At 45.4% G+C, this 24,372-nt stretch overlaps 1 protein-coding gene, 1 long non-coding RNA gene and 1 pseudogene across 3 annotated transcripts; 2 read left to right on the top strand and 1 right to left on the bottom strand.

The window, feature by feature from the left end:
- Nucleotides 1-593: 593 nt before the first annotated feature.
- Nucleotides 594-12,889, top strand: LOC149338843 (uncharacterized; annotated as a pseudogene).
- LOC149338844 (uncharacterized) lies at nt 12,718-19,668 on the top strand. 2 transcript variants are annotated; one of them, XM_089547801.1, is made up of 12 exons: nt 12,718-13,363; nt 14,184-14,265; nt 14,348-14,437; nt 14,520-14,696; nt 14,869-15,032; nt 15,197-15,562; nt 15,642-15,806; nt 16,256-16,442; nt 16,545-16,787; nt 17,871-18,042; nt 18,620-18,768; nt 18,848-19,290. In XM_089547801.1, exons 1-12 carry the CDS (start codon nt 13,037-13,039, stop codon nt 19,012-19,014), a joined length of 2,289 nt encoding a protein of 762 aa, XP_089403927.1. In that variant the 5' UTR covers nt 12,718-13,036; the 3' UTR covers nt 19,015-19,290. The 2 variants fall into 2 exon arrangements, with proteins under 2 accessions (XP_089403927.1, XP_089403926.1); XM_089547800.1 differs by lacking the exon at nt 12,718-13,363 and adding an exon at nt 19,540-19,668 and having other exon boundaries at nt 13,484-14,265; nt 14,869-15,028; nt 15,193-15,562; nt 18,848-19,046.
- LOC149338845 (uncharacterized) lies at nt 18,770-22,879 on the bottom strand. Its single transcript, XR_016283460.1, has 3 exons — nt 22,476-22,879; nt 19,068-19,117; nt 18,770-18,975 (listed from the first exon to the last, which is right to left on the bottom strand). It is a non-coding gene; the product is annotated as an uncharacterized LOC149338845 (long non-coding RNA).
- Between the last annotated feature and the right edge of the window lie 1,493 nt (nt 22,880-24,372).

Consider the following 24,372-nt stretch of genomic DNA (forward strand, 5'->3'; position numbering starts at 1 on the left):
TTCACATTTCACATTACTTTTGCTTGGGGCCTACGAAACAGCCACCGGTTTGTGATTCCGGAAGTCGTTATCCCCACCGTTTCTTGATAAAGGTCACCTGAAAAAGTGGCACACGGCGGTCCCCGTATTGAAGTATTAACCGTGTTACAACCGCGTTATTGGCAGCGATATTTTTTCGGTGAAGAAAGCTTGAGCATGAACTTGAGTAATTTCTAACCTCGCCAAAAAAACCCCGAAAAATTTGCGTATAAGACGCACCAGCAAGATTTATGAAAAAAAGCCGCGTCTTATACACCGAAAAATACGGTAGCTTTCACAGACGAATCTACCTTCTCTACAAGATGGCATCAGCAGCAACGATCATCATCTCTACAAGAGCATCAGCAGCAGCAAGCTACCATTTTTTTTTCTTTTCTGAGCAGCAGTGTATCTGCTGCAAGTATCTGGGTAAAGTGCTCCTAAATAGGTGCTCAAGAACTCAGCGAGCACCTGCTAGGGCATTCCAAACTGTTGCTCAAAAGCTGGAAAGTGTAGCACAAAAGAACAGGCGCCTCGGTTCACGGATCGTAATCATACCGAGAGAGATCGATAAAATGCAAGCATTAAATGCATCGCTAACAGAAGACATAGTTGATGAGCGCATTTCAGAGCTGCCACAAAAACAGCAAGAAAGCGTTGCACAATGTTTTGCAGCAGCGAAACTAAAGAAGAAAGGTGTCCGTTATAGCAAGATGTGGAGTTTAGAATGTATAATAATGAAAATGAAGAGCTCCCGCCTTTACAACCACATTCGAGACAATAAAATATTTGCTCTGCCAAGCAAGTCGGCGCTCAAGCGCTACATGCGTGTTTACCGCACAGCATTTGGCTTCAGCAAAAAGGTCTTGGAGCAGCTCAGCCAGAAGACAAAAGATATGAACCCCTTCAAGAAACGTGGTGGCCTGCTAATAGATGAGCTGAAACTCTCACAGCACCTTTCTGTAAATACATCTGGCCATATTGAGGGTTTCGTTGATTTAGGGGACTTTTCTTCAGTAGCAGACAAGGGTGTGCCAACAGACCATGAGATGGTAATCTTGTTTGTGCCATTTGTTAGCAAATGTAGCCAGGTGATTGGCACATTAGCCACAAGAGGCAACATGAAAGGAGACTTGTTAGCCGAGGTCATTATAAGAGGCAACAATCCTCGCCGAGAAGAGTGGCCTTTTTGTAGATTTTATTACGTGCGATGGTGCGGCTTGGAACCGTCAAACATGGAAGCTGTTGGGTGTGCGTGGTTCAGCAAGTGACGTCAGATGCAAAGTGAAGCATCCTGTGGACGGTGACCGTTACCTATACTTCGTATCTGATTTCCTCCACTTAATCAAGTGTTTCAGAAAGTCTGCTCAAGCGTCCCTTCAATACACCGGATGGTCATGTAAGTGCGTGTTGTTTTTGCATATTAATGGTAGCCTGTTTAAAACTCTTAGTCATGGAGCACGCTGAATAATTTACTAATACGGAACCATTTTCACCTGCTATTTCATGCTTTTTTACAGTAAAGTACTTTGTATTCTCCCAGGTCTGAATGCAGCACGTCACAGCAGCCTTCAAGATGAACTGCAGCATTGTGACACTTAAGGCCATGCCAAGCATTACAAATTGCCACTCGCAACTGAATGCTTTCGAAAAGATGAGAGTCGGCTACGCATTTCAGCTCTTCGGTGACAAGGTACTGCAAGGCCTACTGCTGTACAAGACGGAAATTGAAGCAAAAACTGGAAGTGTCCCTAACACAAGAATTTTTTAGGTAATGTGGTAAGGGTTGAATTGTGAGTACTGTAAGGTGCATGCCATGACTAAATTGACACAGCTCATATCTTTCTTGCAGGAAGATGGACCGTCTTATCTCTCTGATGACATCGCGGTACCCAGCCAAAGCCCTGCGACCAGACTCATCTTCGAGTGCTACTACAACACTTTTTGAAATACCTGACTGCTTGAGAGCACCGTGCAGGTGGAGCCGGAGGCTTCATTAGCGAGCCAACCGCCATGGGTTTGCGTGTCACTTTGGCCAGTACACTTGAGCTCGTCATACTTGACCAAAGCAGGGTACAAATATCTAAGGACTTCGCACCTGAGTCAGGACCCTCTTGAAAATTTATTCGGCATAGTGCGACAATCTTCCGACTGCAACTACCAATAAATAAATATGCCCACTCAATTCCTTATCACTATGAACTGCAGTTTAGTGAAGACTGTAAGACATGGAAATGCAGATCCACGTGCCGTGAGTGCATTGCTGGACACTGATGGAAGCAGCCGCGCTTACCAGGTGAAGAGTGACATTTGTGATCAGGTTGACAGGCTCATCGATGCAGGAGGTTTGCCTGCAGCAGAGACAGCTTGGTCATCGTCTCACGATCATGACCAACATGTAGAGAGGAGCGACTCACGCCTGATATACTATGTAGCTGGCTATGCTGCACGGAAGTGCTCGATGAAAACAAATTGTGAAGCATGTATGCAAGCCTTGACTTTGGCATCCCCTGCAGAAAGCCTCGGATGTTGCCATATATACACGGCAAAAGGATAGAGGGGGCCTTCTTTATCCCCATAGTGTGCTCTTCAAATTTGTGGAGATGCTTGAGAAATTGTTCACAGAGTGTTGTTTCAGCAAGCAGAAACTGCATGCTGACAGTATCTTGGACATTGTCAGCCTAGTAAGGGCAAGATGCACCAGTACCATTGGTTGCAGTGAGCATGCAGATGATGTTAGGAATAAGATTGTTAGCTTCTACATGACTACGCGGCTGCATTTTTTTGCAAAGGGCAATAATTCAGAGAGGCGAAGCCCGAGAGGAGCAGCCAAGCATCGAAAAATAAGTAAGAACATTTAAATAAGCTGCTAAATGTGCAAGATATTTTCTCTCATATTCATCTGTCATGTGAAGTCCTATTTTCTTGCACAGGTTCTGGAAATCTTTCAATAACCAATACAGTTTCCTGAGTAGAAATGTTTGGCTTGTGTTAATACATTTTCACCATAATTGTGCCATCCCTTCCCTGTTGTTGATGTAGATCATGAAGTGCGTTCATTTTTAGCCACTTAAGAAAATAAAGTCAGAAAAAGAAAATAAATAAGAAAATACCACTCCCACTCTGGCTTGTGGAAGTGGTATTTTTGGCACCGAATAAGCTGTCCAAACGGTGCAAGAAGGTCAACTCTACCGGCTGTCAGGGTGGGAGCTGCACCGCTAGACACCACCGGAAGTTTGTTTCATGCACTGGAAACATGGTGTACTCCATACCCTTGCGTTGCGGTCGAACCTACAACGGCCAGACTGGGAGGTGCCTGAATGAGAGGCTCAGAGAGCACAATAACGTCAAGAATGCCTCCCAACACCAGGGCATACACTGCCGTGATTGCGAACTGTGCAAGAAACCCGGGCCTATCTTTGAGCAGACCACAGTTCTGCGCAGGTGTGGGGAAAAAACCACAAGGAAGATTATTGAACCTAGTAAAATCTATAAATTCAAAGAAAATTGTGTCAGCATTAGTTAAGTAGAAAGGAGCATGAATTCTTACACATAATGCCCTAGTAACAGCTGTTGCAAAGGTTGTCCTTACACGTGTTTACTCACTCTGGATACTGTTTGTTTTTTTGTTTATGATGTGGCCTGATTGTTCACACGACAGCCGTCACGGCTATCAAGGAGTAGCCAGGTGTATCACCACAATGTTTGTCATGATATTTGTACTTTTTCTGCGAGTGCCAGTGATTGTATAAAAGTGGGTGCATCGCATTCAAATAAATCAGTTGAAGTTGTGGTGTGTGTCCTTTCAGTCAGTCTTCGTTTCGTTCTCGTGCGCTCGGAATTTTGAGATGTGCAACCAACAAGCCCGTCAGTTCGTCCTGAGGATGACATAAAACTTGGCCCGCACCTAAATGTTTCCTGTCTTGATCCAAGCCGCTACGATAAAATGAAGGTAGGCCCAGCTTTTCCCATTTTCCATAATGACACTGCTTCAGGCTTGCGTTTGATTCAAGGCAGAGGAAAAATTCCGAGAAACGCTCTTAGTACTGCATGGTTTATCGAAACCGTGTTCAGGTGGTTTTGCCTGATGACGTCACGGACAACAAAGCTAGCTTTTAGCCACGCAGTTCAAGAGGACTGTGACTCCAGTGTAGCATTTTTGCAAATGATAATCGAGCTCTTCTCTAAAATTCAAATTGGACGTGAAAAAAATGCTGTCTGGAAGCCTGTACAATCAGGAATTATACTAGTGACAATAACAGCAATAGACGTACAAGATGTCCTCACAACGTACAACTTTCAGCATGTGTTCCTGAGCAGGTTAGGCCAGGATGGGATTGAAAACCTTTTCTCTACATTACGTGCCAAAAACCCCATCCCGAGACTATAGGAGGTACTCACTGAGGCCGCGCTACCAGACGGCGCGAGTGTCGTCGTGGCAAGCGCGCCACGTTTGCGGTCGCTTCAGGCCAGCTCGCGCAGTGTCACAGTGCGCCGTGAGGTACCCGGCCTGAACTGTTAGGGATCCGTAACATATTTGTATGTTGTTGAATGCGTCAGCGACCACTTATCTTTGTGAAATGCGTATTGTGCATGAAGTTTGCAGCAGAAGTTTGCAGCAGGATATATCATGGTGCGCCGTGATATATCTGAGCTGCCTCAACTCGGCAGCAAAACTGGCTGGCTGCGCTGCACGCAAGAACGTACACGACTTGCAGCTTTTAATATCAGTTGATAACTGTCAGCTAGTCATGCCGGGCACATCGTGGATAAACAGCACGATTAGTTACCAAAATTCCAAAACTGCCACAGCAGAAATTGATAATTCAAGCGCCTGTAGTGTGCGAACTGCTGACGCTTCTCAGACAGTCTTTGAGCAGAAAGGCAAAGCGTCATAGCTGCCTTATTTCCACAACAGAACGGTCAAACAAATACTGCCATACGCTCGCAGCACGAACGGCAGACAGAGAGAGAATGTTTTGCAGTTTTGATTGTGGCTACGTAGCGCTTCATATGCACAAGACGTCTAGCGCTTTCGCAGCAACGCAGCGTGCAGCCATTCCGCTAGATTCAGTTGTAACACGTCACTTTCAGCAGGTAGAGATGACAAGTTAAGCTACAGCTAAGTGAACAGACCCTTCGAATTACTCACCTCTTCAAAAACGGCACTTCGGCCGTCGGCACCCTCAGCACAGCTCTTGGACTCACGTGACCGCTTGTCAAGTAATTGCACCCACTCATAGGTTTATATCCTTTAATTCCTTGGCCTGCCAGCAAACTTAAGCCGTGCACAAGGTGGGCCTCGATACCGCTGAATTCAACGTGTGGCAGCAGTCCTGTACGTCCCACACTGCGCCGGCGCCTCCGTTTTCTTACGGGTCGACCTTTTCACAAAGTGGAACCTTTTGAGCGTGGCCGCTCTTTTCTGCTTCGCGCAGTTCCCGGAACACCCTCTCAGTAACGCGGTGTTACGGGCCACACAGTAATTATCTGCGGCGAGACGCGAAATACACCCAAATTTCACACAACACCGGCTATTTAACGCTGCAGCTGGCTGCGGCGGCCGTGCGCGCGACCGCCAACATGGCGAATGCCGCGCCGGCTGCTAGCGCCCCTTGCGGATGACGTCATGTGCATACCTCCTATATGAGTTTAGGTGTAGCTTAAGGAACGCAACACTCGGTCAGTTTTTGAAGCCTAGCAAATCTGGAAGCTACTCCGAGGAGGAAGGTTATTTTTATTACATTTACACGACACAAATAAAGCAAGAAGCGACACAGATGCTATTCAAGCGCCCGACGATCTTCTTGACCTCAGCCCTGAAATTGAGCAGTCATTAACGTATCTAGCAGGCTACGTTGCTTCAAAACTTGTGAAGCGAGTACAGAGCGAAAATTGGTATAATTCTCTAACTGAACGAGACAGCTCTACGACGCTGATAGAGCTCAAAAATTTTTCAAAGCACCACCAGTCTTTGACCACTCCATCGCAAGGGGTGATTGAAGTGATAAAAATAGCTGGAAACTACTTCCGCACTAATAAGGAAAAGCTAATCCGTAATTCTGTACATGAGTCGGAGCTGCAAAAAACCATTACCCAAAGCTTAACTTCACAGACATGCTTTCCTCCTTGCCATAACTTACTTGAAGACATTGTTAAAATATTCGGTAAAAGTGCGCATGGAAATTTTAGTAAAAAGTGAAGCGGCTAAAAGATGTAATGAGAGTTCCAAATGTGCCAGTAAAAGCACTGGCATGCGCGTTGCTGTTTACAACATTAAATGAGATGTTGACGTTTCATTGCTTACAAAGCAAATGACCTTTATGTGACACTTTTAAAACAGATATCCTTCATAAGCAGCAAGCCACTGTCTGGGATAGATTGTAAAATTTTACAGTCACTGTGAGCTTAATATCTAACGTGAGGATTTTGCTTTTCATGGCGAAACAAATTTCGTTTACAACAGCAACGACTTTTTTTATTTGAACCCGCTTTCAATTTGCTGTAACATAAAACTGAGGGGGCTCAATGGGCAAGTGCAACAAGAAAAAAAAAGCTTCAGCGCGTTTATATGGGGTGAGGGAGAGAGAATACACGTTAAAGAAAACTGCGCTTCGTGCGTTGAACTTCCTTTTAAAGCAGAATTTGGGCTCCAAATAATGTGCTAACCCTTCCATCATGTAGCACCAGCTTCATTACATCAGTCTCCATTTGGAAATCATAAGCAGCTAATGCTTGAGACCTTTGAGGCACACTAAAACTGATTTATCCATGCATGGCGTAATATTGCTTTTGTACACTTGTGCTTGCTTTTTGTGTTCTGTTTTGATGTATCACTTTTGTAAGCTTTTGTAAGTACATCACTTCTGCACCACGCATCTCACTGCATGCACATACGTTCGCATCAGGAAACTAAACACATCGCCTTGCACTGCACTTACAACTAATTTATTGTACACAGCCATAAACACTAGCAAACCATTAGATATCTTGCACTGATAAGCTTAACACGCATTAACATATGCCTGTACTTAGTTGATTACGCGTCGTAAAACATCACATCTCCTTTCACAAATATATACAAATGAGGTGCCTTAAAAAAAACTACAATTTTTTTTCTCGACATTCTCATCGCTTGGGTAACCTTTATCAGAATTCTTTTCACTACCGAAGCTAAAAACGCAAGCCAGCATCCAAAGGCGCGGCTGGCCGGCGGGCGCTAGGGTGCAAATGAGTGCCGTGTGCAGCGCGGGCGGCCGGCGGGCGAGGAGAAACGAGGAGGAATGCGCCGCGAAGGAGGAGAGTGTCGCTACTTAGCCTACAATGCACCGCACCGCCACCTTTCATATAGGAGGTATTCACATGACGTCATCCGCAAGGGGCGCTAGCGGCCGGCGCGGCTAGGGAGCCTGCATGTACCGGTTTTTAGGGTGGTGCCAGCCTTTGTAGGCATTCATGCCGCCGGTCGCCAGAATTCCGCTGAATGTCGCGGTCGGCACTATTGCCAGCTCCATGGCCAGCTCCCCCTGCCGCCATTTTGATTCTCAGATAGGCCACTGCCACCCGCCAGTCCAACGCGACGCAGCGAGTGCGTTTGGTGCTCCTCGCATTGCCAAGCCTGACGTTCCCTATTTTGTGTGGTTCGGTCGGCGCTACAGCGACGTGAAGAAGCCGGCAGCCAGTCTGCTTTCGTGTTTCGCAAAGAATTGAATTCTGTGTTGTGTGAAAACCGTGGGATGCTCCCGCAACTGTAGCGCCCGCACGGCCGCGGGCGGTACCCCTTCTCGTCCCGACCACGACGACGAGAATCATGACCGGCTGCTGCGTACCGCAGTGCTCGAACAACAGCCGCTACGGCGTGCGAATGTTCCGTTTTCCGGCCAGCCCTACCAGAAGAAAACGCTGGCTTGCACAAATCAAGCGAGACCGATGGACACCGACCGCCTCGGCATACGTATGCAGTGTGAGTATTGCTCCAATCCTTATGCGGGTCCAGAGTGATTTTTGGCATACAGTATAAAGTCTTGCTGCATGCTTACATCAAGAATATCAGCAGTCGACTGACGAGTCAGTGTTTGGTTTGGTGTATGAGGGTTTAACGTCCCAAAGGGACTCGGGCTATGAGGGATGACATAATGTAGCGCTTTGTATAATTTCGGCCACCTGTAGTTCTGTAGCCTGCACAGGCATTGCACAAGTAAACCGGCCTCTAGCATATCGTCTTCATCGAAAGTCGACCGCCGCGGCCGGGATCAGACCCGCGTATTTCGGGCCAGCAGCCGAGCATTTCACCATTCAGCCACCGCGGCGGCCTAACGAGCGAATGTGTGTCGGGATTCGTGCTACAGCTCACTGAATTTTGCGTACGTAATGCCCTCGCAAACAGCACTGCCTAGCCTCAATAATCGCCTGCAGCAGCGGAAGCAGCACATAAAGATGAAAACGATTTTAACTGCACGAGCCCTGCACAGTAAGGTTTGGAATTGTTGCTGTTTGTACCTTGAACGTTGCGGCGACGGCACTAACCTGAAATATATCTCGCTGGCATTCCATGTCTGCGCAAACGTTCTCATGCACTTATTCAAGCACAATAATCAAGTTCAAAAGAGGAGGAAAAGTAAATCTGGAAACCGCGCGCAGACGCAGAATAAATAAAAAACGAAACCTTCGGCCGGGTCGATGTTGGCTGCTTTAGGAATAATATAGTGTGATATTATGACATTATTTTCATAGTGATATAGCTTGATTGCTGTTATTCTGAAAATGGTCGTGCTCCCATGGCCAGAGCAAGAAATCTGTCGATACAAAATCTTGGAAGAGGCCGTGTGAAAAGGAATAGGCAGCGGCTGCAGCAGGCTGTAGATATTGAGCAGTGCATTTATTTACAGCGGGTGTATTTCCAGGGCTTTTTAACCAGTTCGACTTCCTTGCTAATGCCAGCGTAGTTACGAGTAACTCTGATTAATTTATTTTGGGGTTACTATTTGACATGTTATGTGCTCTAGTGGAGGGCTGTCGTACACACTGCTATCATTCCTGCATAGATAGGATGCCTATGAAAAACAGCTTTACCCTTCATGATGCATAAGTGGTGATATTGATACGTGGCGGCAAGCCGATGAATACAGGCGACTTGATGGTAGGTGAAAGATTATTTTAATGGCTGCAGGCCTAGCGCGAGCGCTCCGTCCCGCGCCACTGCCTGCTTCTTCGTTGTCTTCTACGTAACAATATATTTTCAGACTCTACACGCTTACACTTGTAGCTGCTTGGCACAACGTGCTATGAGAATCGAAGCATTAGTGATACACTGGTGATATTTACTAAATTTCTGTGTTGCAGGCCCACTTTGAGGACTGCAGCTTTGAACAGAAAAGGAAGGATAACTGGAAGAAGCTAACAAGAAATGCCATCCCCAGTTTGTTTGCTTTTCGTCGTGAGTATTTATGGCAATATCGATGTAGGATTGTGGGTTTTCAATTCTTTTGAAAATTCATGCTTGTTGGTGCTTATCACAGCTTTAGCAGGCCTCCACAATTGGAAGAAAGGATCTATGTAGAATTTAACCCGAGGCATAACGGGTATTCGGGAGGTGTGTGCGTGTGTTTTGCGTGCATGTGTGTCTATGTGCATTGGTGGGAGAGAGAGTGGTGTACAATGAATGTGCACCACAGAAGTGAACATATCGGGCACGTGGCAATGACGATCACTTTAGGCAAATAAATATAAGTCTGCACCATATTTAATTTTAATTCAAGCTCATTGCAGCCTAAATATGCTTACGCATACTGTCAGGCAGTACCTTGTGGTAATGAGGCCACTTACGCAGATGTGAAAAAGTGAAATGAGGAATAAAAAACAATTAAATGAAGATAACAGAGATGGCAGCACCCCATGGAACATGACGGTTTTGCTGCGCTCTGCAGATCGCCCCCAAAACAATGGTGAGGAAGCATGGCTGGAAAAAGCAGCACGAAAACACGACGAACACAGAAGCTGACAGGACAGGCGCTGAGCTATCAACAGTTTATTGAGAGCAACGAGCGCCTTTTTAAATGCCAGCCAGTACCTACCTAACATCGCAAAAACAGTAAAAGCAAACAAAGCAAAAAAATATACTGAAATCAAAACATGATCCATCAAGACCCTTATCAGTGGATGGTGTTTTGATATGCAGATATCTGTGCTTTGTTTGTTTACTCTTTTTTTCTGGTGTCACGTGGGCCTTGGCTGGTATTTAAAAAGCTGCTTGTTGCTCTCAGTAAATCATTGGCAGTTTGAAACCTGTCCTGTCAACTTGTGTGTTCGTCCTCGTCTTTTCGCACTGCTTCCTCTAGCAATGCAACCCAACCAAGCCCAAACCACAACTCTTGTACAGGTGGTGAGGATGACTAATGCATAAAAAATACATGCTGGTTGCCACAATGTACAGTTCAAAATTTGGCCACGACTTCTTCACGTAGCAGCAATTCCAAGCTTTAGGCCTCTCTTGGCGACCAAAAAAGAGCTGCAGATTTTTTACCAGGCTAAAATTAAGTAACCATGCATCAGTGTGCATTATATGTGCCGCCGAGACAACTTACAGCTCTGGTTCCTTTGAAAGATTGACATGCGAAAATAGGTAATGACTTGCCAGCCGCTTTCCCACTTTGCACCTGGGACATTGTGATGGACTAATTTGTGTGATGGGCTGCTGGCGACTAAAGTGACTGCTGAAAGGCAGATTGTAAAATAGTGTGCCTTCAATTCTTGTCGGCTCGTACGTTGGATGATTACATCAAGTTAATGTACAGATTGTTATGTTTTTGTTGCTGCACCAATGACGTAATTGCTGATATTACTTAGAGTTTCTGGAAACTTAAAATACTCTCACCTTTTGATTGAAGGTCTAAGGGAAAGTTCTCTCAAAAGCCAGTCCAAATAACATAAGGGTGTGTGTTGTCTTCATGGCACCATTACATATGTAAAACCTTATGTCTTCCGTGATATTTTCATTTGCTGCAGTAGGTAAAAAAAAAACATGATTCTTCGTATTACTTTGCAGAAAGCCAGCTAATGTGTTCTGAGTGCACTTAATCGCACCGTTCACGGTCATGAGGAGTGCGATTTGCTCCTCATGGACATACCATTCTGCACTAGAATGAGGACCAGCGTCATGATCTTATTCTAGTGTTGCCCATTCCATTTCGGGGTATTAGAAATTGCCACAATTGCATTCTTTACAATTCCTTGGAATGCCGTAATTTAGCCCATCCCACTGCTGAATGGCCAAGCAGTTGGTTTCTATTCCTTTAAGTCCTCAACATAGAAACTGCCACTTGATTTCCGAGTTACCAACAAACGCAATATAAAGCTGCTGTTATTGGGTGTGTCAAGAACTGCAAAACACGTCACTAGAATCGAGGGTTGGTAGCAGTTTGCTGACAATCTCATGCAGAACAACCGCCTTTTTAATTCACCAAAGGGCAGTATTTTCTGCACTTATTATAGTATATGCACATTCAGCATGTTGTGTTGATGGCTGGCTCTTGTGCTGTGCTAGGGGAAACTGCAAATATGTTGCTGCTTCATTCCATTTTATTACAGAGCTTATAGTGTGCAATCTGCTTCACATATCATGACACCAATGGCATAAGACAAGTTGTAGCTAACTCACAGGCAGGTCGGCTGTACCTTCCTGAGATCGGCATGCACTCAAGTCATTAACATGGAGTGAGATGTTATCATACCAATGTGGAAGAGTAGGGCAGAGTCACTGAACAGCGTTAACAGTTCTGCATTCACTCTGAGAAAAATCATGACCCGTTCCAAATTCTGGTCATTTTGCTCGTTGATTGCCCTGGCATTACTCTAACTTTATCTGTTCGGCACAGGAGGGTTATTTATCACCCCCTAAATATGCTCATTTTTCTGTGTGTCTCCGAGGTTCATGCAATGCTGTACCAAATATAGGTTGCTGGCCCTTAGTGGACGTTTTGAGCGCTGGCTGCAGCGTTGGCTGTTTTCTACACTTGATGCAAACAAATTGAATAATACAAGTGTACTCGGATTTGCGGATGAGAAATGCAGTGCTGCCACTTTTTTTCGGCCCCAAAGCAGATGGGTCAGTTGGTCTAAACATATAGCGCACAGACTGGGCGACCCATGTCGTGGTGAAAGCCCTGGCAAAATAAATGAATATAGTGAGGGAGTTTCTTGACACGAGCGACCAACTTATGCATAAGCACCTGAAACCAAATTCTTACTTGTTAACAATTTTTTGCAGCTGTGCCAAAACGCCGCAAGCCACCAAAGCGTCTCTTCCAAGAAGCAGCCTCGGCCAACGCGGAGGCAACTGAACTGGCTGCTAACAATGGATCTACAAGCCAGTGTGGTGGCGTACCAAACCTGTGCCCTGATGAGATGGCAGCTGAACATGTGGAAGATCAGCTTTCTGAGAATTGCGACAGTCATGAGGTCCACTCACCGCACCAGCATGACAACTCGAATGTGTGTCATACGCCAGGCAGCTGTAGAACAAGTAGCTCTGCATGCTCACCAACTTTGCAGCCCTGCATGCGTTCACCAACTTCGATACCATTAGAGGAAAACACTCGCCTGCCAAGGTGTGTAGTTGTCAGCTGCAGTGTTGACAGTGATGAGGACGAGGAGCCTTCACAGAGGACTACTACTGCCGCGTGTAGTAAGTTAAAGGGAGACTGAAGCGGTTTTCGAATCAGCTAATCTTCTAGGGTTTTGAAGTAGTGTCGTTGCTGATCACGCCTGTAAAGTTATTTTTTCGATTTTGGCTAAAACAGTGGCGCAATCACCAATTGTAAGCGGGATGTTTAAATCTCCCGCGTCCCGCGCGACCGCAGGTGGAGGAGGATAGCGGAGAGAGAAACCTCGCCCATGTCGGCCAACGTGACGTCATTTTGAGGAGTCGGAGAACGTCCCGTCACCCGCGCGCGCTTTCAGCGCGCGTTGTTCCTCGTGTCAGCCAAGTTTTGAGCACCCGACCACGTGCAGGCGATCTAACATGCGGTACTGCTCTGCATTCGGGTGTACGAGCACCTACGGCCGCGATGATGTCGTCTTCCACGCTTTCCCGAAAGATCAAAAGCTCGCAGCGCAGTGGGTCGTTGCTGTGAAGAGGGACAATTTCAAGCCGACCAAAGCAAGCGCACTCTGCTCGAAGCACTTTCGTGACAGCGATTACGAGCTGAGCTTGTCCCTAATGCGATCGCTAGGGGTTTCTGTTAAAGGGGCACGGCTGAAACATGACGCGGTTCCTTCGATATTTTTGCACAAAAGAAGCGCGTCACCACCGCCAAGAAGCGCATTTGCGAAAAGAAGGAAACATGAGGTGAGTGCTTCTACTTCACTACTTTGCGGAAATTCAGGTCTCATCTGTGTGTGAAGCTTTGCATGAAGCGTTAACCGTGATTACCACACGCGGAGGCGACCCCGCGATGGGACAGAGCTGCGCCGCGCGGCTCTATACTAGCGGGTTTACTTTTCTCGCGCAAGGGGATATGCTATAAAAACCCGGCGTTGCGCTAAAAATCACGTAACTCATCAACGAAACACCGATGATGATTATTCGCGTGCGCACGAGACGGGCTACTGAGAAAAGCCCACTGCTGTGCCTGACATGATCGCGGAGCCCCTGCGGAACACTGGCGCGGCCAGGTTGGCCAGGTCTGAGGGCGCGCTGAGCGAGTTTCGGTTCGACGCGTCGAAGCAAAGAAGTATCGAAGCTGTTCACATGCGGCGTCGTGATTTCTTGCCCGTTGCTGCTTCGTCGTAGATCATTAGTTACGCGATCTGAAACGAAAATACTCAATAGAAGTCTGTCTGGTTGCGGGTGCATTTCAAGTGAAAAATGAAATGAAATACGACGTTACGAAACCTAGTCCGTCATAGGGGAATAGCGGGGAGGTACAGCGCACGCGCAAGACAACAACGCCCCTCAGGCAATGGTTCAGCACATGTGCACTGGCGCCTCAACCGATAGGATCATCCTATTCTAAAACTGTCCAATTACGACGTGTTCACGCAAATGCGATTCGATGATCACCTGACAGCCGAGAACGACATCACATATGCGGTTTTCTCGCCTTCATGGGAAAATTTTGAGAGTAAAGAGCAATTCCACAAATTCAGTACGCATTTTATCCTTTCAGGTTCTTGCAGAACTGCTTCAAGAAGGATCAACTATGGAAACACTTGATCCAGAATTGGACAGTCCCTCTGGTAACCAAACAGGTAATGATTCTACATTCAGTCTGAACATTTAGTTATACATGGCTATCCCGTGCATCAAATCATATCTCAGTCTGTGTTGCAGACGTCACAACAGAAGCTGAAGCAGATTTGTGTGCAATGTCTCATGAAAACTTTGGTGAGGAAAACTCGCCAAGTACCCTCGCTCTCACAGGTAATGACCAATGTTCAGCAAGCACAGTAATGCAAGGCATTGATCCCTTACACATTACATGATAACCTGCTCATTATTGCAGATGCAGCACAATATGATGGGCCACTGGAGGTCACTCTGACTGAGTCCTGTGACAGAAGACACAAGTGTGTCCAAGCAATGGTGCGGCCAGCGACACAAAGCACAGCTGTACAGGCATGTGTGAAAAAAAGCATGGCATCACGCCGCACTCAGACAAAACTGCAAACTGTATCTATTGGTATGTGCCTCTACATTCAGCGTACATTTTTGATGCATGCATTTGTGCAGTAATGATGGGGGAGGGGGCAAAGCACTATAAAGATTGTCAGTTCTAAAAATTCTGCATATTCCATGTTGCGTCCAGTGGTAATAAATAATAAATGCAGCTGCACATATCGCACGACTTTTAGGCATTCAGGTTGGTAGCCCCATGGTAGATGCAGCCACTCAAAAGAGCATGCCGACCCAAAGAGAGGCCAGTGAAAGCGACGATGACAGCACAGTAGACGAAGGAGCCGATCAGAACTACGATGATGAGGACTACAGCCCATGTGAAGAATTTGAAGAGAGGTATGTTATTTATTAGCAGTATGACGAAAAGCTAACAGTACGCTTAAAATGCTGTTTGCCCTACTTTTAATGTGGTGCCATAAACATTCACTCCAAATTTTTTCATACAAGATTGCATGTTTACACTGTCCAGTCCGATTGAAAATTTGCCTATTCTTTTTCAGGCAGGGATGTGCTGGAAGCTGCACAGATGAACCTGGCAAAAGAATTTTTTTGGTGCAGGAGAAGTACCTGCGAAAACTTTTCGAGTTGTGCACAGAGTGCCTCGCACCTCGTACAGTCTCATTCGAGTGTGAAGGCACACTTTTAAAGGTTTATGGGCAGTGTGCATCTGGTCATTTCATTTACTGGTGCAATCAAGACATCACAAAACAGCAGCCGATGCTCAACCTGAAGCTTTGCGCAGCAGTTCTCTTTTCCGGAAGCAACCCAACAGCTGTGCTTAGAATGCTGGCTTCAGTTGGTGTACCGGTTGTGAGCAACAGGACATTTTTTGCAATCCAGCGCTCATATCTGTGGCCTGCAATTGACAGGGTAAGCAGTCATCGTGAAGAAGTTACCAGCTTTTTTTGCATGGCCAAGGTTCAATGCGCACTATTTTTTTTTTTTTCAGGTTTGGAAAGAAGAGCAGAGAAGTCTGCTGCAAGAGCTGCAAGGCCAACAAGTAAAACTTGCTGGAGATGGACGGGCTGATTCACCAGGATATAGTGCTAAATATGGCACGTATACTCTCTTGGACGTTGAACGCCACAAAGTCTTGCATTCTGAAGTCGTGCAGGTGCGTTTCCACTTTGCTACAACAAGATTCTGTAAATTTCTATAGTTCACTAACGCTGACAAATGAATTGTAACACAACACTTAAATATCATGAATTCTTTCAACGGCACACGCATTATTGTGGGTTTAGCTTTGAATCCCCATGCTGGTAGATGAACGGTTTATGGGGGTTTAATGTCCCAAAGCAACTCAGGCTATGAGGGATGCCGTAGTGAAGGGCTCCAGAAATTTTGACCACCCGAGGTTGTGCATTGACATTGCACAGTACATACGCCTGAAGCATAAGCACAGGACTGCCATTGTTAGCAATACAAACAGTCATTTTCGTAAAAAATAGTACATAACAGCTGGGAAGCAGAGGCCTCAATACATGCAGTTTTTTTTTTTTTTTGAATTGGTAGACATTCAGCGCATCAAACTCAATATCCTTTGCCGTTATCATTCCACAGTCTAATGATGCTGGCGGCAGCTGTCGCATGGAGTTAGAGGGCCTGAAACAAGGCCTTGCTTTTCTGGAGAGTGAGAACATCAACGTTACAGTGCTGGTGACCGACCGTCACACACAAATCAAGAGCTTTCTTCGCAACAACAAATCTTCAATCACCCACGAGTTCGATGTGTGGCACATGGCAAAAGGTATCCGGCAGCTGCAGTTTTACGGTGGCTGCTGATAAAATGTTATTTTCAGCGCATTTATGGAATATATCATGTTCAATTTATATCTAATATGCCTTTTAGGTGTCACCAAGAAGCTGCATACCGCTGCGAAACAAAAGAGCTGCAACGAACTTGCACCTTGGATTAAGTCTGTGTGCAACCATATGTATTGGGCGGCAGCATCCAGCAAAGGCCAAGCACAACTCATTGTGCCCAAATGGCTGTCCCTTCTTAATCACATAAGGGACATCCACACACACGACCAGGCATCATTCCCCACGTGTTTGCACGGCGACTTAGCACCCAAGCAGTGGCTCAGAGAAGGTATATTGCATTTTGCATTGAAAATACGGCAAAGGCCCCACTGAAGCATAATTAGTAACATCTAACTACGATATATAAAATTACAAAATTCCAGTAAGAGAGGGTGTCAGGAAGGAAGGCACAATCTCTAGAGTACTATTCAATGCGTGTTTACGGAAAGTATTTACAAACCTCGAATGAGATCTAACGGACGATAAGAGTTAATGGGAACACCTTTGCAATTTGCTGACGACACTGCCTTGCTAAAGAACTCTCAACAAACTGCAAAGCATGATCGATGACCTTGACAGGCAAACAAGAACAGTGGGTCTGAAAGCTTTATGCACAGAACTTAAGCAAGATTCAACAGCCTCTGAAGGGAACAGTGGCTATACGATAGGCACCGAAGCCTTAAAAGTGGGAAGGGAAGAGATCTAATTAGTGTAGGTAATTACTGCAGATCCATACCATGAGAGTGAAAGATATTGGATAATAAGAATAGGGCGCAGTGCATTTGGCAGGTATGCTTATACCATGAATGGTAATTTACCGGTATCCCTCAAGAGGAAATTGTACAACAGCCGTGTCTTACCAGTACTCATGGCGGAGAAAAAAAATTAACGAAAAGGGTTGAACTTAAACTGAGTACAATGCTGCAAGCAGCAGAAAGCGAGAAGAGTAACATTATGATATGAAGAGAGCAGAGTGGGTCGGTAAACAAATTCGAGTTAGCGACATCCTAGTAGAAACCAAGAGCAAATGGCAGGGCATGCAGTGGAGAGGCTGCACAACTAATAGTCGTTCAGGGTAATAGACTGGATTCCAAGATTTTAGCAACCTGCGCAGTGCAGCAGGATTTCAGGGTTTACATGATAAGCTTCATGAACTAAATAAATAACATTTGTTTAAATTTCTTACATACAACTTATTACAGTGCACCTCAAATTCCAGTGTGTTTATTATAAGTATAAAAACTTATAAGATGCTCATTACTGAATACGAGTTTATTTACAGGTGCGCTGAAATGCTGGTTGATTCACGAGCATACAGCAAGCCACACGTTTAGAGCTTTACAAAAAGATGACAATGACTGTTTCTTTCTAGAATCAAAGGCTTTCCAGAAGCTTCGAGACGTTGCAATGTCTAAAGCCCTTCTGCAAGACATGCCACGGCTGTCAACAGGATACCAAACTTATGGATTAGAGGCTTTTCATAGCCTTCTAGTGCATTTTGCACCGAAGACCTACCACTATTCATATCCTGGAATGAGGGCTAGGTAAGCTGTCTTCTGTCTGCTTTTACATTGAGAAAACACCAATATTACAAAATAATTATCAACGTTGGCGCAAATGTTAAACATGCATCTGTAGAAAAAGTGAAAGGCATGTAGGTGTGTGCCACAACTATGTGAAAAGGTGCCCACTTTAAATTAGATTTACTGAAATTTTCAATAGCTGCATCTTTTCTTACATCTTCTCAACAGATTTAAAAACACATTTGACCGAATCAGAAGGGATTCTACATGCCAACACTTTGTGAGCATGCAGAGTGCCTGCTGTGTTCACCATGCAAGCACTGCATTTTCATTTTCAATCCGCCTGGCAACTGAGGTGACGCTTTGTTTGCACAGATCTTCACAAGTAGCACTATGCTTTGTCACAGTGTTTTCATCATGCGTGCTCATGGTACTTTCAAGCACTAATTGCTGGCATGGCGTTATGCTTAACATCCACCAGTGACCTCCTATTGTCGCATAATCTTTATAGTTAGACTGTTTACATAGGTTACAAGTCCTGAGGGTGAACGTTTGCGGATACCCTTTTCACATGGTCCTGTTTGTTTAACTTTTTCAGGACCCAACTCGCTGCACTTCACTACAATGAAAACAGTGGACGTGGTCAGGCACGCACAAAGGATGGCACACTTCGATGGTGTGTGCGTTACCCAAAGGCAGCAGGTGGTGACCCAATAGCTTGTCCGATAAAGGAGCCACCCACTCATGGTAAGCTTGCACCACCTAGTTTATTTGATCACGAAGAAAGTGAATATTGCACAACCTATGAGATAAAATGCTCACACAGGCTACGTCACACGCCTCCTCGACATGATTGTGGCTATGGCTGAGAGCATGGAGCCTCAGGAGAGGAAAACTGCTCCAGAATCTCGACCGCCACTCAGCAGCAGCTTTCCAAAGGTCCCAAAGGAGAAGCTGGTTGAGGAAAGAAAGTCAAGGTTCAACAGACAATGAGCAGTTTCACATGACATGCAGAGAAAGTACTGGTAAGTAGTATGGGGGTTTACCTGATGTCCAAAATCTGAATGTGAGTTGAGCAGCCAAAGCGCTTGAGACACTGTGACAGGTAAAAATATATAGCAAAGGATATGATGACATGCACTGTATACTTTCATAAGGGGAACCAGTTACTAAAATGTTTGGTTCATCAAAAACAAAATGAAAAGCAGATATCACTAAACACAAGAAGGCAGAGTAGAATCATGCAGCCACTAGAAAGGATGCAGACCACTGTGCATAATATGCTGGGGATTGCGTAGATTATACGGGAAAAGAATGCAACCGTGATAACCGCTTTAGTGCCTCTATTTTCTCAATGGCATTTGTTGTTTCTTTAGCTTTTTTTTTTCATTTTACTGTTTTATTGCCACTGTTCATATCTGATTCTGTTGCGCTTTGTTTGGAAAGGGGGGGAGGGGTCAGTTTTTGCAATCTTTTCATGTTAGTATAGCCATTAACCTGCTTCTCTCCTACCTGTAGGTCACAGGCCCCATGGCCAGACAAGAGGCCTTTGAAGCCCAAGAGCCCACCTTCCCACCCTCCTCACTCCACACCCCATCATAATCCTAGTCCCCCCTCTTTAGAGTGAAGGGCCTATACAACCCCTGCCAATGATGACCACACTTCGCCCGACAAAGACAAGTCCTCTTGTTGGAACGTCCGTCGCTGGACTGAGGCTCTTCCTTCATTTTAATTTTTCAAGATTTCCGTCTGCCGTACTTCTTATCTGCCACTATAAAAGATGAACCAGCGCACTAATGGCTACTTATTTAGCAGCCAATGCTGTCTTCCAGAAAATATTACCAGTGACCATAAGCTAAATGATACATCATAAGCTAAATGACAGTATCTCATGTGCATGATCTTAAAATCTTTATGCTTCTGCATTTCTTGACAGTTTGCAGGTTAGCACAAAAGAGAACTTCAACCATTTTGCCTAGTGTGCTTCATGGAATGGTCATTTTGTTTGTCAAAGCAGGCAAAAAATTTTTCTTGGCACCTTTCTGCTCTGCATTTGTGCGGTAAACATGTAGTTGCAATTTTTTGGACCTGAGTGACTGGAAGGGCAATGATGGTGAAGGAAGTGGCGCAGGGCACTTTCACAGCTAGTAGTTCAGTATGTTGGCCCTTGACTAGAGCACTTTCCACCAGACTGTGGACATAGCTCAATTTTTCACAAAATTTATTTGAATGATAATGTATCCGTCATTGTGTTCAGTGTTCCTTGGATGCCTACGTCCAACCATTTAACCAGGCATGAACTGCAAACAGACCAACTAGCTCAATCCAAAGCCATGCTAGGAAGACAGCTAGATGCCAGGGCAGACTAAAAAGGAAAGTTTCACTTATTACAGATCTTCAGAATGTGCTTTTTTGTTCGTGACACAAGTGGCTTTTGCACTGCCGACAGACTTCTAACTGGCTTTTTCCTTTCTTGCTGTGACAGTATTTAATTTATTGTATAATTTGCAGCAGCAATTCTGACATGATTAGAGTTTTGCTGCTTTAGCTTGCTCTTGTAAGTGTTTGATAAGCCAAAGAGACCTTCTCTCTTATTTCAATTCTGTGAACAATTGTCTACTGTGCATACATATGCTACTAGCGTATAATTACTGCGCAGAGTCTTCATGCTTGTATTTATGCGCACGACTTTGAAAGAAAATTTTAGCTAAGATAAAATTTTATTTGAAGTGAATCTGTGAACTCACTCAGCTGTAGAAGCTACGACTTTTTTAATCCCTGCAGCTGCATCTTGCAAGGCGGTGCTGGTTCATTTATGCCTAACTGTTTTGATTTTTTTTTATGTCATGCTGGAAAGCCTCATGTGATCCAGGATTTTAGGGCGGCATCATCAACTCCGTGTAAAGGAATGAAGTTTCACCAACTCGGACATACTTCCTTGACAGTGGTGGCAATAAATGCCACAATGTCAGTAATCAGTGTAGAAAAATGCAACTTGCTCTTATTTCAACATGTACCAAGCTGCTTTGCTGCAGCTGGCATAGTGAATCGTCACAAGCAGTTCACTGAAACGTTGGATGCCAGGAGGTCGTCACCGACTGCCTGTAGCAGAACAAAGCTCAGCCAGCTTGTACATGACTGCTCATCGGCAGTGGGGACTGACAGAAGCTACAACCCGTGTAATCCCTGCTGTCTTATCTTGCAGGTTGGTATTGGGACACAATTATCCTGTGTGACGTCGCTGAATGGTAAGGGACGTTGTGCTAATCATCACAAATGAAAAACAAAAAAAGAGAAATAAGAATACTTATTCCTGACAGCAAAGTAGAATAAAACTTTTTTTGCTGTATGGTTTCTCCATGCCACTCACGTTAGTGCCAGGTTCGTGCACAGTGATTGCAAGAAAACCTGCCAGAAACTCGGCAGACCCTGATGAAATAGTCTGCACTGCAAACAGCACTTTTTCTTGCTCTCACTTTGCAAAAACCTCAAGCACTGAGGCCAACACACTCCTCTACAGAAACCACCTTCTTTCAGACTGTGTCAAGGACACAACTTGGTAGAAACAGCTGACTGTTTCTCATTTGTTTTCAGATGACCTAAACACCAGGTATGCTGCATGTCACTGTAGCCTGTGAATGAAAAGTGTTAAAACTTCCCCCAAGGTTGACTCAAATTTCTCACTCATTATTGGAGCATTTTTTTATTGTGCAGTGGAAACTTCAGTGCACTAGCCGCACATAGCAGGTATCTCCTAGCGATTTCTGACAATAGATAAGTGCAGTAGAAGTATTCATCTTCTATGCTGTGCATGCATACAAACACCTGCTATGAAAGAGTAATATTACAGCCACAACGAAAACACGGTTATCACCGACTGGGTGCCACCCTACATGCGAAAAAATCGCATACCGGCATCGGACACTCACCGGAAAGCTTTTTCGGGAATGGCACCGGCCGGCGCATGCACAACGAGTGCACTGTGGGCAGCTCCTTTCGAAAGGGAGGCCTCTGCCGACGGCTACGAGCCTTGGCTTAGTACATGTGAGCTAGCGAACTCGCCTTTTCGTTGCATCAAGCTTCGGCTATAATTTCCGCTCTCCAGCGCTACCAAGCAATATTGCGAATCACATCACAGCAGACGAACGCACTTTGATCATGCACATGTAAGAGCTGCTATGGCCAGGCGAGAAATATACGGCTGGAATATACGGTCGCGGGTTTTTTCTCACGCCATGCCATGACAAGATCGACAACACACCGCAGGGCAAGCGAAAGCAAACACATTCGGGTTTCGTCGTTTCTGCGAAGTAGGCGCACCGTCATGACCTTCCGAATCTTCCTCGGAGACTTAAAGACTCCGTGAAAGTGGCTTATCACGGTAAAGTTCTCGGACAATCGTCTAGTTTCTGCCAATAACGACATGCAACCCCAAAAAATGCCGTACTACGTACCAGAGCAAGTTTCCAACGGCGGTAGACGTTCCCGGCTGGTCTTCGCTCTCCGCAATGGAGATACTGCGTCGTTCTTGGGCGCAACAAGTACGAACACATACAGCGAAACCTCGATGTTCACGTGAGTGTCAAAAGTGTTTTACAATCGCTTTTACAACACCGCGAAGAGGTGCAATCTGCACGCAACGCAGCCTACGCAGCGCGGCCAGTCCTCAAAATTACGTCACGTCACATTGGCCAATCACAGGCGGCGGCGCGACCCGCGACGAGCCCCGAGGCGCCGGCTGCATATTTCTGCTAAAAATGACAATTAGTGCTTGTTTTAAACCCAATTTCAGTTCGAAATTCGAGTTTGCAGCATCAAAAACTATAAGGTGCCGTCGCAAGCCCGATTTTTTCAAAAAGTGCTTCAGTCTCCCTTTAAGCAGCATTTATGCTGGCCACTACCACCACTCCGGAAATTTCTGTTGCCAGCAGTCTAGATTATGGAAATAAGTGCAGCTCCTCATCCCTCCCCCATGTATCCACTGAGCCCTCTAGCCACACTTTGGGTAACCTCAGTTGTAGCACTTCTCAGAACATGCTCCCTTCACTACAGCTGAACGACATTAATTCAGACTGCAATGTCATAGTGGTGCCAGAACTGCCACCAGACGAAATGGCAGAGTCCTGTGCCAACCCCGAAACTTCCAGTCCCGTCTTGTTCGCTTTCTCTGGAAACGACACCAGCAAAAAACTAGAATCTGCACGCAATGTCACTGCAGAGCTGAAGAAAAGGTACAGCGACTTAACACGGAAGTACAAGAGGCTAGAAATGCTGCACAACCAGGCAAAGGCCTCTATTCGAAGCCTCAAACGACAAGTTAAGTCTGAGCGCCAAAAACATGACTCCATGTCCAAGATGACATTCCTAAATGAAGACCAAAAGAAGGTAATGGCAGAAAAACAAACAGAGGATGCGTTTGGTCTGAGAAAACAATCAGAACATCGCTGCAAATCAAGCATGCATGTGGTATAGCTGGTTATGAACTTCTGCGATCATTATCGTATCCCCTGCCTTCAAACAGAACCCTGATCAGGAGGTTACAAAACATTCACTTCCTTCCAGGCATCCTCGATGAAGTGTTCGATGTATTAAAACGGAAAGTGGAGGCCATGGAAGATATTGAAAAGGACTGTGTACTTTTCATGGATGAAATGGAAACTGCTCAAGGGTACGAGCATGACCATGCTTTAGACTACCTTTTTGGCAGCACAACCCTGCCCGACATGCCAGACAATGTTGCAAATCACGCGTTAAGTGTTTATGGTAGGTGGCCTAAATAAACGCTATAAGCAAGTGGTTGCATACCACTTCACAGGCAGATCTACTGATGGACAGCTGCTGAAAGACTTCGTTTTCAACCTTATAGAAAGGCTCCACAGCATATCACTACGAGTTCTTGCTGTAACCAGTGATATGGGATCAGCTAATCGCGCAGTGTGGCGGTTGCTAGGACTTTCTAGCCACCGAAGCTCTGAAACAGTTAGCAGTATACCTCACCCTAACCTTGAAGGCAGGCTGCTGCATTTTATGGCAGACCCAGCACATGTTATAAAAAACCTTCGGGCTCAGCTTCTGCGGGTAAGCTGTTTCTACTTGAGCACTGACACAGTGAACCAGCAGGGTCTTCCTGGCAACAAAGTCGACATTAAGGATGTAGAGGAAGTACTCCAGCATGACTCTGATAACGACCTTAAGATAGCAAATGGCTTGTCTGCTGTCCATGTGAGCACTGGACATTTTACCAAAATGAAAGTAAGCATTGCTGTACAGCTCTTTCGAGAAGCCCCTGCTGGTATTCGCTACCTAATCCAGAAAGGAAAGCTTCCAGCAGAAGCAGAGGCAACGGCTTGG

The sequence above is a fragment of the Amblyomma mixtum genome, chromosome 6 (genome assembly GCF_055824585.1).
Source record: "Amblyomma mixtum isolate Tamu chromosome 6, ASM5582458v1, whole genome shotgun sequence".
NCBI lineage: Eukaryota > Metazoa > Arthropoda > Arachnida > Ixodida > Ixodidae > Amblyomma > Amblyomma mixtum.

Bases quoted from the DNA above. Each gene is read 5' to 3' on its own strand.
- LOC149338844 (XM_089547801.1), top strand. From the start codon at position 13,037: ATGCGGTACTGCTCTGCATTCGGGTGTACGAGCACCTACGGCCGCGAT. The intron at 13,364-14,183 runs GTGAGTGCTTCT...TTATCCTTTCAG, and splicing joins CGAAAAGAAGGAAACATGAG to GTTCTTGCAGAACTGCTTCA. The intron at 14,438-14,519 runs GTAATGACCAAT...TCATTATTGCAG, and splicing joins AAGTACCCTCGCTCTCACAG to ATGCAGCACAATATGATGGG.